The sequence below is a fragment of the Pavona decussata genome, unplaced genomic scaffold, assembly GCF_977016875.1.
Source record: "Pavona decussata unplaced genomic scaffold, jaPavDecu1.1 SCAFFOLD_140, whole genome shotgun sequence".
Classification (NCBI taxonomy): Eukaryota; Metazoa; Cnidaria; class Anthozoa; order Scleractinia; family Agariciidae; genus Pavona; species Pavona decussata.
In genome coordinates this window covers 818,646-838,657 of record NW_028145553.1, presented here as the reverse complement: position 1 = coordinate 838,657, position 20,012 = coordinate 818,646, and the positions used below count along the sequence as shown (strand labels likewise).

At 38.3% G+C, this 20,012-nt stretch overlaps 3 protein-coding genes across 5 annotated transcripts in view; 2 read left to right on the top strand and 1 right to left on the bottom strand.

Moving 5' to 3' along the window:
- LOC146466827 (E3 ubiquitin-protein ligase TRIM71-like) overlaps positions 1 to 20,012 on the top strand; it is a 216,952-nt gene that overhangs the window by 26,356 nt on the left and 170,584 nt on the right. The gene's annotated exons all lie outside the window — the stretch shown is intronic.
- Positions 1 to 20,012, bottom strand: part of LOC146466843 (intraflagellar transport protein 22 homolog) — an 82,686-nt gene that overhangs the window by 21,261 nt on the left and 41,413 nt on the right. The gene's annotated exons all lie outside the window — the stretch shown is intronic.
- On the top strand, positions 1,584 to 12,230 carry LOC146466848 (uncharacterized). The gene is made up of 3 exons (XM_085126799.1): positions 1,584 to 2,360; positions 2,774 to 3,547; positions 10,477 to 12,230. The coding sequence occupies exons 2-3, from the start codon at positions 2,782 to 2,784 to the stop codon at positions 11,331 to 11,333; spliced, it is 1,623 nt and encodes a 540-aa protein (XP_084982925.1). The 5' UTR covers positions 1,584 to 2,360; positions 2,774 to 2,781; the 3' UTR covers positions 11,334 to 12,230.

Genomic DNA, 20,012 nt, shown 5'->3' with positions numbered 1-20,012 from the left:
CTATACCCTATTTATTACCAAAATGGTGGCAAAATGGCTAAAAGCGATACCCTATTTATGACCAAAACAGCCGAAAAACCATACCCTTTGGCGCCGCACATACCTATATAGCCCATAAAAGGGAGTACCCCCCCCCCCGGTCTCTTACCAAGTTCAAAGAAAAAGGCATGCAGCCTTGATAACCAGTTTTAGAAAACTGAAGGTTTATCTGTATCCAGTAACGGTGATATTGTTGTTGCTGATACAGGGAGTGACAAAGTAATGGTATTATTGATAGTGGAAATTCGTGCAATTGTAGCCTGCGAACGCAGACGTATTTCCGGTTGTCGCTTCTCTCTTATTTTTCGGCGGCGAGAAGCGACAGCCGGAAATACGTCTGCGTTTGCAGGCTAGAGTAATCGTTGAGAGACATAAAACGTTTTATTGTCATGTCTACTTATATGAGACTGCCTTAGGGCTTAGGGCAACGTTTGAGAGATTTAATTTTCTGCATCTGCTCTCTTTGAGAGGTTTTAACCGCGACGCTTTGATAAGTTTACTTTCGCTAGGCTTCTTCGGGGATAAAGTTTTCTCATATCAAGCGGATGAATTCGAAATTCTGTCGGAATCGAGCATTTTGAAAGCGAAATTACATTTCTGGAGGATTAGAGCCAGCACAAGTTAATTATAGATGAACGAAACGATCAATCATCACTTAAACGTTTAGCTTCGTGCTAAGGAAAGTATGGTGACAAAAAAGCCCCTCCCTCCTCTCCCTTTCAATCTCCCGCTGCCCTCCCCTACTCAAAAGTCTTCCCTTTCAGCCCTTTTAGAGAAAACACTGACACTACCGGGCAAAGGACGCAAAGGGCGTATGGAAGTTTATTTGTGCATTGTGTGACGTGTGGAGTGTAAAGAGGAGGCCGTGTCTTTTTGGATGTGTTTTGAAAAATCACCTGAAATAAAACATCTCCGTACTCGAGGCGCACCGCGCAAGAAAAAGGTGAATTCAATATTAGCAGGGTATTGCAACACATGATCGATGAAAATCACAGAAAAAACAAACATTTACTTTAGTCACCCGGTGGCCTTAGTGCATGATGTAAAAACATCTTGACAGCTTCTTAAAGGTCATGCTTTCTTGAGCACATAAAAAAATTCAGGATGTTTTTAAACCATGTAACGTCAAAACATTGCAATGTTTGATGATTGTTCGGAGTGGCAGTGAAACTTTTATTTCTGCATTTGGACTTAAATGTTTTGAAAATAAGAAGAAAAGCAACATGTTTGCCTTCTATTCTACCAGCACTTTTTGAAAATGTTCTCTCTGTTTTAATTTAAAAATGGAAATGCGTTAACTAGTAATTGTGAGGCCGTATGAGCAGCTTGCCTTCTTGCAAATAAACACGCCGTTCTTGGTTTGTCAGACTGAGAGCAGTTGCTTTGTAACAGCATACCCCACTTTAGGTTTTGACTGGGTCCACAATTTCGAGCTTGGGTACAGACTTTGACAGCTTGTATACAGCGGGCGGAGGTTTCGTGCGCGAACAACAAACCATAGATCTGTATCAATACTTTCCCGTAGCCAGCTTACGAGAACAAGGAGCCCAGCTCTCGTTTCCCGCCGAGGCACTTTCAGCTTATTTGTACCTTGTCTTCACACGTATCCTGACTAGTCTGTGAGGCAGGCAGTCTCCCTGACCACTATTAATTAAAGAAATAAAACAACTTGCGCTGTAGTGAATTTTTCAAGGAAGGAGCAATTCGATGTTTATTCAAATTCGCTTTAACATATGTTTAATTTTATGGCGAAGGGCTTTTCTCAAATACTTCATTGCATTCTCAGCTTAAAAATAAGTCTTTCAACTCTGATATGAAATATTGTTATTTGCATTCTCTCCCGTTAGAACACAGGCGCAGTAAGTCCAAAACCAGTGAGGAATCTTTTGGCAAAGAAAATAACGCCCGAGGAGCCGAAACGTTTTCCTTTTCCCGAAAACGTTTTCACCCTGGTCCCGTCCCCATCGTCTACAAAGGCCGTTGAAAACAGCGGTCTGATGTGACAATATATTGACAACTTCTTAAACACGCAATAATTCTTAGAAATACAGGATAAGTATTCTGCCAACTAACTGTCATTGTGATTGGCTAAATTTCATGACTGATAGCCAAATTCCCATCACGTGACAAGGCTCACGGCATCAGAGCTCTCGCATCAGTGTCGTTAAATAGGATCGTCTGGCGCACGGAATAATTCACGACACAGACGGGCCCAGCATTTAGTTTATCGTAGAGTCTATTTGTGAACATTTCCTCGCTAAGTTTCTCTTTGGATTAGTGATTTGACTGATTGGCCGGCGTAGTGAACTGAAATAAGTAAGGTAAGTTCGTGAAGTTTAATTTAATGTGCTATTCCTGTTGATCAGTTTATAAGACACACGAACTCACGAAGCGATTATGATCGATCAATTGTGTCGCAGCGGTACCTCGCTCATTTGATCTACAAACAGGGGATCTAGCAGAGTTTAAGCAAGCAATTTGCCTGTTATGTCAAACAAAATTGTGTAATGGCGCTCGGTAGTTGAGGCTTGAGGTAAAAAAATGAGAAAAATGTGAAATTGCGAATACTACGTTGTCTCACCGTCACGCACAGACTGAAAAAAACTAAAGGTGGCTGCTTTTCTCTTCCCTCCCCCCCCCCCCCCCCACACACACACACACACACACACCTACGAGGCCACGAGGCTTACCATTTTTCTTTCTTCCCAAAACTGAAATTGCCATCATTTTTCAGGCGTGACCATGGCGTCTGCGGAAGAAGCTCTACGGTCTACGAATGCAAAAGCCAACTTTCAGCGCTTAACCCGGCTACTGATGCGTGGCGGTGTGGTGTTTTTAAGAGAAACATTTGACTCAATTTATTCGCCGGCCAACCTTCCGATAATCCTTGGTACTTCTAAGGTACAGACACTCCTGAGAAGCGCTAGACTTTCCAGGGTGGAGTGGAATTGCTTGTACCCATCGCCAGGGTTGTACGGCAAGTCCACCGACTTCGACATCACTCTAACATTCAGACTACTCCGAACAATCTGCAACCTAACCCCTCCTGCCACCGGATGGGACAGCCTTCCAAGCAGCACAGACCACACTCTTGAAGCAGATTTAGCACGAGTAAAATATTATCGTAATGAAGTCTATGGCCATAGAAGCACCATGGAAATATCTGACTCCGAGTTTGTTGATCTTTGGAGAGAAATCAGTGAGGCATTATTGAGAATTGCTGCAGGCATCAGTCATGTTAAAAGAGATGAGTGGAAAGAGGCCATTGAAAAATTCCTTAATGATCCCCTTACCCCAGACGGGGACAGATGTGTTGAAGAGCTCAGCCAGTGGTACAAGTATGACTTGGATGTTAAAGATGCTGTAGAGAAACTGGAGGAAAGCCTTCAGGAGGTTCGGGGCTTGCTGGAAGAGAAGCTGAACACCGCTTTAAAGCAATCCAAGGAAGAACTTCAACAGGAACTTCGAAGCATACGAGAAGACGTGAGCCAGTTGCAACATTCTGTAGGTTAGTAAAAGATGATTTTTGATTTTGCTATTCAATGACGATTAAATTTATCGCAGCACATTTTCCATTTAGGGGAAGTATGCTGTCGATTTATCTGTTTTTGGTTAACCTTTTATAATAATGTCTCTGCCCTGAAACCATGAATTTTAATGATTGTGTTTTCAAGGAGTTCAAGGCAATCCCAGTACAGACAGGCATGTTTAGCGAATTCGGTAAATCTTGAACTTCTCTATTTACACCTCAGTTACATTAAGGTACCTTTTAAACGTTTCCTCAGTGCAGTAGCCTTTTAGTCTAAGATCATTTTTTATAATTATATATAACTTCTTTTAAAATTTCAATTACTGTGTGAGATCAAGTAAGCCAAGGGATGGCCGAAGGAGGGTACACAAGAAGAACAGTGTCGTGTTAAAATTGACAACCTGAATTATGGAGAAATATCGCAAAATTCGTGACGGCAGCCTTCCGAGCTTTTTTTCTCGCCTAAGGATCGCTTATGATGGTAGTAAAAATCATGGCCAACAAGCCGCGACTGGGCGCCATTTTGCTTTTAACTTCAGATTGCGTGGTTACCCTGCAATTTTTTTTAGATTTAACCTGAATCATAATTCAAATTGAAAAAAAGTGTGAAAGCCTCAATTATATGTCAGTTTAACATAATTAAAGTTTAGTATGAACACGACTGAAGATAGCGGATTTAATTAAGAGATAATGACGATATTTCCAAGCCAAGCTGGTCTCTTAGTAGTCAAATGCTGTCTTCCTAAAAACCTTACTGTAATTTACAAGGATAGAATGCCAAACCAAAAATCCGAATGAATAACACGGGTAGAGTAGTCCGTAGCTTAAAAACGAACTCGACAAGAAACTCTGACTAAAAACGTAAACAAAAACGTAGACAGGTCAATTTTCCATACAAAGTTCAACTGACGTGATCACTTAGCGATTAAGCTGATAAGACGAGTGTCAGTTACGAGCTTGCAGCGCAGCGCAGAGTAACGATTTGACAATTTGACGATCTGTCGATATCATATGTCGGTTCGAACTGAAATACAATAATGCAAAACAACCGAACTTAACTAACGTATATAAACATAAAATTAAGATAGACAAGCAATTAAAAATAAAATAACAGGTGAAACTGAAAGATACTAATCTGTACTCACTACAGTGCGTAACAAATTGAAGTAAACTATGCAGTGATAATCGATCCTTAAACAGTTTACGACCAATAAAAAACTAATTACTTGATGATACAGACCTAGCAAAAAATAGTAATACAGCGTTCCGAGTATACGAAAACTAAATTGGCAAAGATACTCCTAAAATCTAGTAACGAATAAAAACCTTAGACTGAAACTAGTAACAATAAACCGCATTACAGAAAAACTAAAAACAAGAAAAAGACAGTACTTACTTTGGTTTGCACACGCACTAAATGAAGAGGACTGATACCAGTGTAGATAGAGTTGAGTGGCCCGATTGCCGAGTAGTAGTAGTAGTTAACACCGTAGACTGTACACCAGAACTGATCTAACTAAATTGAAAGCTTGCTTATCTAACAAAGGCGTACGTGCGCAGAAAAACCTAGAGGTTTTCGCATTTCCCTAAGAGACATAGCAGCTATGGGCTAGTCAACCACCGGTAAGGTGTAAGTGCTAATCTAATTGATAAAAATAACAATTACGCGGTAAAATCTAAGACATAGTAACCTCCAAAAATAAAGAATGAAAAATTAAATAAAAACATCACGTTTCAAAACCAACACTTACATCGGATGCAATAAATATAACGCAAGGCTACAATGGGCTCATTTCAAGGTTGTGTGCTTAGTAACCCGGTCTTTGAGTGGAAGCGAGGCTTTGGTACAAACCTAGTTACGATGCTAAACAGTTTTGAACGTGGTGTCCAAACGAATGCAACATGTTTGATGTAACATTTGGACTCAAACATGCCCAAAGATTACTTTTATTATTATTATTATTATTATTATTATTATTATTATTATTATTGTTATTATTATTACTCGGGCCGCGAGGCGCCGAGTTAAGTTCTCGGTCGCGTTCTTTTTTATTTATTTTGTTTGTTTGTCGCGATTGTCCAAGAGATAATGCATAAGACTTTGTATATGACCAAATGACGTGTCACATACAAGATGGCGGTTGCAAGACAAATGACTAAATACAATAATTAACAATTATTCCACGAGCGTACGTTGGATATGAGATGATAGATAGCCAACGAGGCGCGTAGCGCCGAGTTGGCTATAATCATCTCATATCCAACAAGCGCAAGTGGAATAATTGTTTTATTAAAAACAATCAAGAAATATTGCTAGATCTTACTGATTTTGCTGTGCAAGAACAACCAGCAGGCAATTTAATGGTCGCCATTTCTCAGCCATGGTATAATGGCTCATATACCATAGCCGCTAAGCCAATCAAATCCCTCGAATTGCATTATACGATGATCCAGTTTTTAATAAAGAGAAGTATCTCGGAAATTCTTAATTACTACTTTAAATCATTTCTGTCCAAACCTCTCAATATCCGGAATTGAACAACGATGACGGAAAACCATTGCCACCACAAGATTTGGTAGAAAGCGTAGAACACTTGAATGTGGCCTTCACGATGATCATACCGGAAATTGCGATCTTTTGGCGTCATCATGACCCGGGGTCACACATATACATATCTGACTAACAGTTAGTATTGAAACATAATCAATGTACAAATGGTTTCTGTCTCCAAATCAAAGGTGAAAACGTAAGGATTTATGTCAGGGAATTAAAGCATCCCCGTATGAAGCACAAGGTATTCTACTTGACAAATGTCGTACTGCAAATAATGCAGTCCTATCTGGTGGTTACTCATTGCCTCACTATATCTCTGTATTGAGGGAGTTAGCGATGCTGGAGGTTATCACTGCTAAAAGATCGTAGGCTTAAGCACCACGCGGTCAAATATGGCCCGAGTTTAAGCTGGTAACAGCTTCAATTCTTGTTTTTATTATTATTATTATTATTATCATTATTATTATTATTATTATTATTATTATTATTATTATTATTTATTATTATTATTATTATTATTATTATTATTAAAGGCAGTATGTCAACAATGAATGAATGCCAGATATATGGAAAAAAAAAACACACACACACACACACACAAGGAGCTAGGCGGAAACCCGTGGTTAGCCCTGCGTCTAAATTTACTAAATAAAAAAAAAATCATGTGATAAACGAAGAAAATCAATAAAAAAAATTAAAAAAATGTTAGTAAAAAAATATTGAAATTTTAAAAATCTTAAAATGGTCTATGCTTAATCTTGCTATTAGCTATAGGTGGATGCAACGGGAGTTTGAGCATCTTAATCTAGCACAGGACGTTGACGTCTTATTAAAAGCATAAGCGGAAGAAAAAACAAGTATAAAAATTACAGGACCGAGATTTTGGCGAGGCATCTATCTAATTAAAATAATAATAATAATAATAATAATAATAATAATAATAATAAACTATTATTATTATTATTATTATTACTATTATTACTATTATTATTACTACTTTGTCATGGATCAGGGCAAGGGTGTCCTTTGCGTTGCTGAGATCAGCATTACTATGCTTAAGACGTTCGCGAGCTACAAGGAGGATCCATCTAGAATTGACGGACGTTGACTTTGACATCGAGAAGAGACATGCAAATATTCGTTAAAAACATTGAGAACATGATTTAATTTCTTAGTTTTACTTATTTTTCTTGGTAGCCTTCCATTTGATGTTGGTTTTTATTTCTTTTTTTTAAGATTTTTAACTTTGTTTATATTATTGATCGATCAACGTCTTCGAAAAAGTTTTTGTATGGATATTCTTAGCATGAACTGCAGAATTATGAAGCGTTTTTACACGGAATGCTCGCAGGGCATGACGTGTCTAGGTTTCGGTCGGGTATCTTTTTCTTCATCGGTGTCATAAATGTGCACATTAATTTATGCATTAAACTCTGTCCTTCCCTAGTAAGGATATATTGTTCTGATTGTCTTCAACAGAAGCGGCCCAATCAAAATCTATTTTTCAGGCACATATCACGAGAGAGGGGACCCACTCATCACTTCTGTGTGACGTCAAATCATCATTTGATTTATTCATTAAAACTAGATTAAATTCTTCCCTCTCCCAGAAGGGATCTATTGTTTTGATTGTCTTGAACAAAAGCGGCCCAATCAAACTCCATTATCTGCGCGTATATCACGAGGGAGGGGACCCACTCATCTCTACTTGTGTGACGTCAAAGCAAATCATCATTTGGAAAAGTTGTTTTCGTTCAATGGCGGCCACATGTCTGAATTTAAGACTCCGGATCTGCCGTTTTCAGAGAGAAAACCAACCTTTTTCAAGCAGTAAATCGAAATAATAACTTCTAGGTAGTACTCGACAGTTGAAACGGCGGAAATTGGGAGAGTTCACAGCAAAGAAAATCCGCTTTAAAAAACAGATCGAATGATCAACGCGAAGGATTAGAGCTAGAGGAGGCCAGACCAGTTCAGCGGGGTCATGACGTTATTGCATAGTTATTTCTGGTATGATTCCTAGTAACACAACGATAAGTATCACGCAATATATCTGAATAAAACCATTCAGACAATTATTTCAATGGCCAAGGGAGGATATTTTTTAAATATCTGCGAAACATACAATGGGGAATAATTGGGGCTACATTAAGCATTACGTGTAATGCCATTAGAGGGGCATCTTGTTCTTTTTTTTTTCCGATACCGATTTTTTTAATCACCTTTCTGTATTTGTTATTTGTTTTTCTACTAATAAAGTATTGTTATTTAAAATATTGTTATTATTATAATTATTATTATTATTATTATTATTATTTTAATTAGATAGATGCCTCGCCAAAATCTAGGTCCTATAATTTTTATACATGCTTTTTCTTCCGCTTATGCTTTTAATAAGAGTTGTTTTTTTCGTCATTAAGGACCATAATTTGATTTCCGAATGTATTTTTAGCGATGATAGATCATATGATTTTTTATTACGAATAAGAATACTATTGTAACTTGATGAGATTTATTTTTCTTCCTTTTTTTTCAAAAAAAAATTATACTTGAAAATAGTCTCTTTTTTTAATCGACAAGAATTGTAAATAGGTTTGAATAGCTCTTTTTTCTACTTTTAACTTGTAAATAAGAATTTGCTTGGAATAATTTAATAAAGAAATTATTATTATTAATTAAAAAAATATTATTATTATTATTATTATTATTATTATTATTATTATTATTATTATTATTATTATTATTATTATTATAAGTGAACCGGCTAAAAGCAATATATAATTAAATATTCATAATGCGAAGAATCAATGTATTGTTTGTTAGAATGACTGTGGTTATTGACTACTGTCATCATTCCTTTGATCTGTCTGGTTGATAATGTACATGTACGTATGCTTTAACAGTCAACACGTACATGTATATCCGTAACGTACTGTAAGGAGACGTTCAATGTTAAACACTAAAATAAAATACAGCTATCACTAAGTGATCTTTAATACAGGAAGACTGATGTGTTCAGTCTGTCAGCAAAACCCTGAAATGGGCATGCTTTTGCATTGAAATGAAGCTATTACATGTATAACATATGAGTTTAGTTTGAAAATTATTCTTGCTTCAGATAGGCTGCATTAGTTAAAGTGCAATAAAAAATCATGGATTTACAAAAAACAAACAAACAAAAAGGGTATTAAAGTATTATATATTTCTGCACTATATTGCTAATCAGTGTGGTTTACAAGACAAATGACAAAAGGTTAATTAATGGCATGAGGCAGTTTGGAGCAAATTGTTTGACAAGAGAAAATTTAATCAAACAATAGATGGAGCCGGGGGGGTACGCAGGTATATTAGTAACAGAGATGAACGGATGACATGAAATTGTTACACCGATGAAAAGTCGAATTAGGCTAGACCCTGACCAAAAACAGTCCAATGGCCCAGAATGCAACCGAAAAAAGTCCCGAAGTAGCAATCGCTGAAATTGCAGCCTGCTAGCAGAGCCTTTCTTTTGCTTGCTTGATTTTGGCGTTCTCGAGAACTGAAGACTCTGCATGAATCGAGTAAGATGTTTATTGTGCAAACAATCTCGTTCCCAGAGGCTGACCAAAAGGAACGCAGCTGAGCCGCAAACAAAGGACTTTAAGGCAGTTGACTGCTGTATTGACAAATCATGTAATCCGTGGAACATACCAATTATATTAGGGGTAATTAAGAAGCAATTCCTTGTTTTCTAGTATAAATTGCCACTAGGAAAATACTTAAAGAACAATTGTCAAGAAACCTGTCAAATAAAACTCGGTCGTGTGTAGAAGAATTCGTTGCAGAAACTAAGGAAAACATATCAAGAAAGCTTGTTAGAAGTTTAAATGAACAAATTTAACTTAGAACCTGTACACATGAACTATTTAAAATTGTCAAAACATTTGTCAAAAAAAAAAAAAACCGTGTGGACCCTTCTTATGGTTTATTAGTTGCTTCCGGGGTCGAATCATCCTCGGAGACCCAGGGGCAGTTAGTCCGGCAGCGGGGATTTTCGTTGGCGAAAGTTAACTGTAAGAACGAGACGAGCCCCTGGGCAATTACTCTTATAGAACCAGTTCTAGAAGCGTTTGAATTCCCCGCTTTTGATTGGGCAAAAAATGCCCAATCAAAAGCGGGGAATTCAAACGCTTCTGGAACTGGTTCGGTAAGAGTAATTGCCCAGGGGCTCGTACCGTTCTTACAGTTAACTTTTGCCCACGAAAATCCCTGCTACTAGACTAACTGCCCCTGGGTTTCCGAGGATGGGGTCGGATATGTTTGATAAATAATGGCCTGATGATAAACTTTTAAGTCATACTGTATGTTTTAACAGATCACGGAGGTCCTGCCAAGGTGGGAGATGTTGCACATGGACGGAAGCCGCGAGTTGTGTCTTCATTTGGCACATACGGTTCATTTGCTGAAAAAAATGTTAGCATGTTAGACATTGAGGAGGACGGTTCATTAAAAACTGTTTTTAACAAACTTGAAAAGCAGCAATCAGAAGTAGAAGGAAAAGAAATTAGTAAAACAATTTCTGGGTTTGAAGGAATTCATGTCCGTGCCAGTTCTTTTGAGGTTCCGATCCAAACCAGGCGGTTCAGACCTGTGCTATCTTTTGGAGAATTTGGTGAGTCAGTTGGAAAGCTTAATAGGCCATGTGGAGTTGCAGTGAATAATCGAAATGAAATAGCAGTAACTGAGTTTTGTAACCACAGGGTATCGGTATTCAGTAGTGACGGTACCCACTTGAGATCATTTGGTAGACAGGGACGTAATCCGGGTGAATTTAACTACCCTTCAGGGATAGGTTTTGATAACAATGGTAACATTATTGTGGCGGACCGTGGCAACCACAGGGTCCAAGTGTTCAGTGGGAATGGTAAGTTTCTTTCCAAGTTTGGTGAGGAAGGATTCTTCGGTCGCCCGCTTCTGATTCCTGAAGGTTTATCTGTCACCAGTAACGGTGATATTATTGTTGCTGCTAAACGTGACAAATTAATTAAGATATTTTCCCCTCGTGGGCAGTTCAAACGTAAATTTGGGGGACAAAACTCCTTTTCCCTTCCCTGTCAGTGTATCCAGACGGAACAATATTTTATAGTCTCAGACGAGCGCGAACACTGTATCAAAGTCTTTGATCTGGGGGGAAATTTTGTGTTTAAATTCGGTAAGGAGGGGAACAAGTAGGGTGAGTTAAATTCTCCTGGTTACTTGTCGGTTAACAAAGACGGGCATCTGATGGTTTGTGATGCAAGGAATAACAGGGTTCAGTTGTTTGAACTGAGCGGAAAGTTTGTAACAAAGTTTGGAAGACAAGGAAGCGAGACAGGAGAGTTTGATTATCCTACGTCTACAGCAAATCTTAGTGATGGGAGGGTAGTTGTGTCAGACTGCTTTAATCACCGAATCCAGATATTTGAGCTCATATGATATCTCACCTTTGAAACAACATCGATAAAATACTCATTGTTGATTCAGAAATTTCTGTATTTTTTTTATAAAAGACGATTTTTAGAAATAGTTATATTTGTACCGTTTTCCAGAGGTTAGTAGCAGGTTACATCTCGTGTTGCTTTTATTTGATTGTTTTTCTTGGGCAACAGAGATTTTGTAAATGAAGTGCTGTGGAGCAGTTCAAAACTAACATGTTATATGACATTTATCGCATTCTAGTAATCTACATTATATATTGTTTAATATTGTAGTACGAAACAGTTGTGTTTTTTGCTTGTAACAGGTTTTGTTGATGAAACGTTTTTAGGGGGCTTAAAAGGCCAAGATTATTCCTTAAATTTATTGTATCTTATATTACTGTTCAAGCAGCTGAATCCTGTTAAACAGGCGGCTTAAGAAAATTAGCACATTGTAGGGTGTAGCTAGTGCTTGTAAATAAATCTGTTCTACAATATATTTTCAAGTGATTTCACTCTTTTGAATGTTTTTAGCATGCCAGTTTAATGAAATTAACATTACAAGGGACAGAATGTTTTGTGACATAAGTAAATTTATATTTACTTGCAAGTAGATTTGTAATATACCATGAAGTGAGGTGTAAATAAATGGTAACTGTTGTTTTTAAATGTATGTGATGTGTGATTATGTTTAATGTTGGTAAGTGCGGAGTGCGAATGAAACTTTTGTTTCCGCATTTGGACTTCAAGCTTTTGAGATAAAGGAAGAAGGAATAACGAAAATAAGAAGAAAAGCAAAAACAATTATTAGCTGAACCAGTAATCACTTATTGATTGCTAGCATTAATTACATAATGAAGTGTCCCTAATCGTGTCCTTCTAGCAAAATTAACCAAGCACGAGAGAGCCAAATTGAACATTTATCGCTTTTCTCTTTAGAAATTACCTCACTACTTCACGTAAAATTGGAGAAAATAGCGAAGTAAAGAGATCTTGGACATTCTTGGGAAAGTAGTGCAATTTTTGCATTTTCTAACATTTTCTGACAGGCTATTAGAGAATCTAGCATTATTGTCCTGGGATGTCAATAGCTGTAATCCAAGTTTACCCTTCAGGCGTGAAAGAAGCCAAGATGTACGTACAAAATGTTTTGTTATTCAATAGAAATCTCACCATTTTCGTGCTACACAATGCTCACTCATTCAACAATCCTGGTAAAACTCAATGGTATCACTACTGTTTTGGGCTTGTATGAGGTTCACCACAAAGCACTCAACCCAACGGAAATCTGAGGATTTTAATTCTTGTACTCAACTTTTCTTTCAAAGTTCCACAATAGTCAAAATGAGAAAAGGAAATGCAATAATTAGTGCGAGCGTCCGTTACTGAAGTAACAAGTCCTTGATAGAAATCTTACTTACAATTCTTTATCCTTTCCGAAGACTGAGTTTATGAACTTCTTTACTTCTTGCTTGGTTTAGCAGGCTGCGTGGTTTTTTCGTAAACCGCGTGCTAAATATCTATTTTGTCTCTAGAGATTAACCAACAGTCTTAAACGAGTTTACACTGTAGGGTGCAAAATAATTACCATCCAGTTTTAGGAGGGTGTAGTTGGTAGCGTGCAAGCAAGTTAGCTAGGCGGGGTTAGGGAACAAGGAAGCGAGGCCTAGCAATAACTAGTTAATGCATTTCCCTTTTTAAATACAAACAACGGGAACACATTTTCAAAAAGTGCTGGTCGAACTAAAAGTGGACATGTCTGTGAAATAAAACAGAAAAAGTTACCATTTCCATTATATTTTACGTTAGATCCCCGAGGAGGAGACGGGTTACTCAAGAAAGTTTTTTACGGGGAGGCTTCGGTCCGAGGTCCAAACCCTTACCCTTTCATATATCATTTTTGACAGGAGAGGAAACCCTTTCCCATACCTTCTATAGGAAATGGTACCCCTTTCATACCTACAAGAGGAACACTCTATCTTTTTTAGTTCGGTCTGTTCGAGATATTTTGAAAGCCGCGCCATTTTAAATACCTAAATGACAATTTTCTCCACCTTTTTCTATACTTCGGCTCGTGAAATCCCTACCATGTACGCCATGTGCGCTGAACTGAGTACTGACTGTAATCCACATAATAAACTGGGCAACGCATTGTTAACATAAAAGTCGACGGTACGTAACGTGAGCCATGTATTTCCTGTCGTTTAGCGAGTACGGATGAAGACAGAGTAAATTATCGCCCAATATCTCTGTTGAGTGTACCAAGTAAGGTCCTGGAGTCTTGTATTACTGATTCAATAGTAGAACATGTCCATTGGAAATAATCAACTTGTTACTAATATCAATGAGTCTACCAAAACTAGGTGTTGACAGAGCTTTTATTATTACACTTAACTGTAACATGGAGACAACCTGTAGATGCTGAACTTGTTGTCGGTGTGGGTTTAATAGATTTCCAGTAAGCTTTTGACAGAGTGTCACATAAGATTCTTAAGAGCAATTCTCCAGGAAAGTGAAGCAAAGTTGGAAATGAAAAATTTTAACCCCTCTTCAATTTTTGTGTGTAGGTAGGTTACCTTGGGGGATATACAAAAACAACCATATTTGGATCGGCAGATGTATCGTTGCCATGGTAACCGCACTATATGACGTCGGCCTTGGGACCATGTTTTGAGCAAGAGTTCCACTCTCAAAAAGTAAAAGTAAACGAGTCTGGTTCTCGGGTGGATGTGAACCAATTCAAATGAAATTCATACAGATGGTAGAGCCACTCTCCCAGTTTATAAAATTCGCCGTTACAATAATTTGGGTTTTATAAACAAGAACAAAATGCTCGTCCTACTATGTTCCCTGTCAGCCATTTAGACAAGCAGGAAAAACAAGCACAACGATATTCGTAATTTCTCCGAAAGTACTCTTTCCACATAAACCAAATTAGCAGCAGAGATTACATAGATATTGATGTTTCTAAATATCATAAAATCAATTTGGGGAAAACTATACTCTGGCCATGGGTGCTGAAGACACCTGGGACAAATTGCAAAAAATTGCAAAATTGGTAATTTTGAGAGCTCTAGTATTTAGCTCAAACAGGCTTTAGAGAGAGAAAATCAGCTTCAAAAGTATCTTTTATCATTTTTTCTGCTACCTACATTTAGTAAATAAGGTTTTGGCCAACAAATTTGATGAAATATAAATTGATACAAAACCTACCTTGAGGGTTTTGGGAATTTCTTCAGGATGCTTTCGTCGCGTGGTTCTCTCCACGTACGTTTCGTCTTTCTGACCAAATCTAGCGCAGACTAACAGTCACTCCCATCAAATATCCAGTTTGCTGTGTTTCAGACCAGGGATGATGATACAAGTAGCCCGCATACACTTGACAAAGAATAGTTGACAAAGTCCAAAACATGGTCGTAATGCTTGCGATTTCTGCCGTTGAGCACCTAAATTCATCAGTATTATTCAGCCAGGAAGTTAAGTAAATGTGTCGAGATCGATGTACAAAGCAAATGCATGCCTTTGAACAGTCCAAAGTAACGTCTTTAGCTAAAATCGAGTCAGATATTGCGATAGTCGACAAGCCAAGAATGGTAAATAAACTGAACGCATAGGTCAGAAGTCCGAGAACCACGACTGCTGACCGGATGTAACACAATGTAATGGGATGCAACACCGGATGTAAGTGTAATGATACCCTCTTGTAATGGGGTTGTTTTCACAATGGCAATGGTGAAGAAAGCCAAAAAAAAAAAAAAAAACCAGAATAACCGAATGAAAGCAAAAACAAAGGAAATGAAGCTGAACTGAAGCTTGGGTGAAAATTGAACGCATGATCATAATAGCCACACCCCACCCCCCCTCCCCCCAAAAAAAAAAATGATTGCTCTTTAGACTGTGAAAATGCAATTACAAATTCAGTTATGATAAACTATTTGTGACAAGAAAATGAAAAATTCGCACGTGAAATGTTACATTTACTTACCTGCATGGCAGAGAATAAGATCCATTTCGTCGCTGATTTCATCATGGTTTATACCAAGTCCGCAGGCTTGCACGTGCCTGGAAATATCCCTTTGACCGTGACTGAGTTTTATGTTGTTTCTACTCCACTCACAAACCGAAACGTCCCTTTTGGGATTTGAAAGAGACCAACTTCCCATTGTCCCGACCAGGATATTTTCCTTCGCACGACGATATGCAAATTTCCCTTACAGTGTTTTTGATCGACGGCACAAATTTACGTCCGGTCACCCCTCCCCCCACCAAAAAAAAACAGCAAAAAATAAGTAAATAAATAAACAGAAAGAATGCCAAAATTTGGGCAGGTATTAAGTACTGAATGTGAAAATTTATCGGCTTGGAGAGGACTTATTTATTCAGTCTGGAGGAGAGGTGGGTCAAAAATCCCAACTTCGTAACTTCTAATGTGTACGCTAATGTCCCAGATCAGCGACGTATCTTACATGCAGGCCATCCTTAACATCCAATAAGCAATGAATTAAAAAACAAACAAACAAACAAACCCAGGAAACATGGGCGGCTTATGTGGTTGCGTAAAACGATCAGTGAAGCGCTTTTATTTTGTCCTCTTTACTCACCACTGTAAAACAGTCATAAAAGCGGATCAAAAGTCGTCCTTTTATCCCCCTATCAATGATATATTGTACCAAAAATATCTAAAGAAGAGATAATGCCATTGCGACAATTAACCGAAGCTACAAAAACAAACAAACAAACAAAAAGCGCGGATATCGCATTTAAAACTACATCCGGTCAGCAGTTTTGCTACTCGCATTTCCGGTCTACATACGTTTGGTCGTAAACAGGTCGTAAACAACGATTTCTTCGCTTCTCAACCATGCACCGCGAAATGTACGGCTCGATTTAGCCAAAGACTTTATTCAGAATCGTCGCAGACATGCATTTGCTCAGCTGTGATCTTGATGTATCTATTTAACTTCCTGGATGGATTGTATTGATGAATTATTTCGATACTCGACACACGACTGTGTTTGACCTGTTCGACTGTTCTTTATTCGGGTTAATGCATCATCATCTTTGGTCTAAAAGTAGATGTTCGGCGAGGCTAGGCAGTTAGATTAGTCCTTTCCGCTAGAGTCTGTGCAAGATTTGGTCAAGAAAATGGAGCGAGCGAACTGAGGAGAGACCCATCCTATGCGACAAAAGTATCCTGAAGAAATTCCCAAAACTTGCAAGGTGGGCTTTGTTTTAATTTATATTTCATCAAATTCGTTGGCCAAAACCCAATCAATCAAATGTAGATAACAGATAAGATGAATGAAAAAACCTCTGAAGCTGATATTCTCTATCTAAAGCCTGTTTGAACCAAATACTGGAGACCTCAACATTTCCAATTTTGCAGTTTTTTGCAACTTGCCTCGGATGTCTTCAACACCCATGGCCAGAATATAATTTTCCCCAAATAGATTTTATGATATTTACAAACTTCAATATCTATGTAAGCCCTGCTGCTAATTTGGTTTATGTGGAAAGAGTACTTTCGGAGAAATAACGAATCTGGTTGTGCTTGTTTTTCCTTCTTGTCAAAATGGCTGACAGGCAACATAGTAATACGAACATTGCCTTCTTGATTATAAAACCCAAAATACTCTAACAGCAAATTTTATAAACTGGGAGAGTGGCTCTACCATCTGTATGAATTTCATTTGAATTGGTTCACATGTACTCGAGAACCAGACTCGTTTATTTTTACTATTTGAGAGTGAATTTTTCGGTCAAAACATAGACCTCAGGCCGACGTGATCAAGTGCGGTTTCCATGGCAACGACGCACCTGCCGATCCAAATATGGCTGTTTTTGTTCATCCCTTCAGGTAACCTACCTCCACACAAAAAATGAAGGGGGGTTAAAAATTTTCATTTCCAACTTTGCTTCACTTTCCTGGAGAATTGCTCTTAAATCCAAAAGCTAAGACAGAACGTTGTCATCACTGGCAATTTGCTAGCGTGGCTCACACGACTACGTAACAGAAAGAAACTAACACCTGCTTTAGTAAGAGTATCGTAGCCACCCGGGGGGGGGGAGGGGGGTACTCCCTTATATGGGCTATATAGGTATGTGCGGCGCTAAAGGGTATTGTTTTTTCAGCCGCTTTGGTCATAAATAGGGTAACGATTTTAGCCACTTTGCCGCCACTTTGGTAATAAATAGGGTATCAATTTTTGCACTCTAGTCTTGAATTCGTTTTTTTTTTTTTGAAGCTACTTCTTCATCACGATGTTTACAGCAACTGTGTACGTGCTGCAACGGCTTGTCATGCGCTCCGATCCGTTCACGCGCTGGACTCCAGGGGTTTTTGAACTGAAGTTGACCAGACACTATCAGGTCATAAATAGGGCATTAAAGTTTTGGTCTGGTCATAAACAGGATAGGGAAAATCGCAGATGTTCGTCATAAATAGGGTAAGGGTTTTGGGAAGCAGGCCGCACACCCCTATCCATTTTTTTGGGGAGTACCCCCCACCCCCGGGCCCAGCCATTTAATTTGATGCCGCCAAACGACTGTGGCGCGCTAATATGAAAACAAAAAGGCAGACGTTCTTCAGCTTAGCTATGGACAACAACCGAAATCGCCAAGTTGGATTGCTTTGTTCTGTCTTGTTTATGCTTCTCGCCAGCTGGAACCGGAAGATTGTTTTTAGTTATTACAGACGCAATGGCGTCAGAATGACGGCTCCCGAAGGAAAAGCATCCCACGAACGTCTGTCGTTTTAAGAGTTCCCTGTTCAGCGACGTAAACTCGTAAGATGAAAATTTCTGTAATGAGAACATAAAATCTTGAATGGCGCTACATCTAAGGTTTGGGATCCTTATCTTGTTATAGTACTGTTGCGAGATCAGAGTACTTTTATTTGAAAGGAGTTCACCTTTCCTTTCCTGGGACAGAAAAATGGCCGTAGTCCAGTCAGGTCGACGCACAGAGGTAAGGTAAGGTAAGGTAAGGTAAGGTAAGGTAAGGTAAGGTAAGGTAAAGTAAGGTAAGGTGAGGTAAGGTAAGGTAAGGTAAGGTAAGGTAAGGTAAGGTAAGGTAAGGTAAGGTAAGGTAAGGTAAGGTAAAGTAAGGTAAGGTAAGGTAAGGTAAGGTAAGGTAAGGTAAGGTAAGGTAAGGTAAGGTAAGGTAAGGTAAGGTAAGGTTTATTAAAATCATTACATCGCAGCCCGTAAGCTGAATTACGTAATGATTACATGCTAATATTTACAATAAAAATTTTACAAGAATGATTAAAATATAATACAAATGCTAACTATGTCTAAAAGGAATCTAGTAAATAATAATCAATTTAGTAATACCTTAATCACGTTTCTAAAAAATTGATTCTAAAATTGATTCGTTTGGCGGGCCATTGCGAGAATATAAACGAGTTCTTTGCCCTGTTAGTGCGGACATGTGGTATATCACAAGGGCGATAGTTTCTTAAGTTATACTTTGGATTCTTATATAATGGCGGAAGTAAGCAGTTCAGCCTATGGTCCGGCTTTATCGGATGTAATGCTATAAAAAAGCTTCTCACATAATGAATCAATATGATTCACTATGGGTGATTCGCCAAGAATTTCGCATGCACTATTGTAGCTCGTGTCGGGTATGATGATTGAGATCGCTCTTTTCTAGATGTGGATGAGTTCGTTAATGAGATACTGCGGCAAGGCGTTGTAAAAACGGCGTAATCAATTACGGACCTCACGTACTTGTTCACTGTTGTAGAAAAGAATTAAATCTGTTGGCGGTAATTTGGCGCGTTTGAGCTGTACTAGGAATTACAGTCGCTTTCTAGCTTTCTTAAAGGGGCACTGTCACGGCGATTTTGCTATATTTTCGTAAAAATGTCTCAGATATTTGACAAAGAACCTTTTTTCTAACATGAAGTTGCTGTTAGAGCACCGGGAAGGAAATATCAAGGGATTTATTTACAGAAGAACAAACTATAAGCAGTTTTTGACGACTTCTCTACAATACACAGGAGGAACTTGGAAAAACTGGCCAATTTTTTCAAGTTACAATCCATTTCTATCCTAGCCATCCCCAGCCGAAGATAATTAATACTAGTTTCTGTGCACTAGTAGGGTTATTGTTAACAAAACTGAACCATTATTTTGACGATTCCATCGATTCAAATATGTTTTTTGGCTATTCAAAGTACCACAAAAATCAGTGACACTGCCCTTTTAACCACTTCATTCCAAGTTAGGTTGGCGCTTATAGTAAGTCCCAGCAACTAGGCGGTACTCACAACTTCTACTTCTTTTCCGTCAATAATAAGTGTATCAAGTTCAACTGGATCCGGACAAACGAGATTCGGAGCTCCTTACATTTGTCAGGGTTGAGTTGGACTCTATTTCCACGAGACCACTCGAGGTTTCGACCGGAATTTCTGTTATTAAATGAGTTGTCTAAAACTGGTACGCTGCGG

Coding starts and splice junctions, on each gene's coding strand:
- LOC146466848 (XM_085126799.1), top strand. CDS start 2,782: ATGGCGTCTGCGGAAGAAGCTCTACGGTCTACGAATGCAAAAGCCAAC. Junction 3,548..10,476: donor CCAGTTGCAACATTCTGTAG/GTTAGTAAAAGA, acceptor ATGTTTTAACAG/ATCACGGAGGTCCTGCCAAG.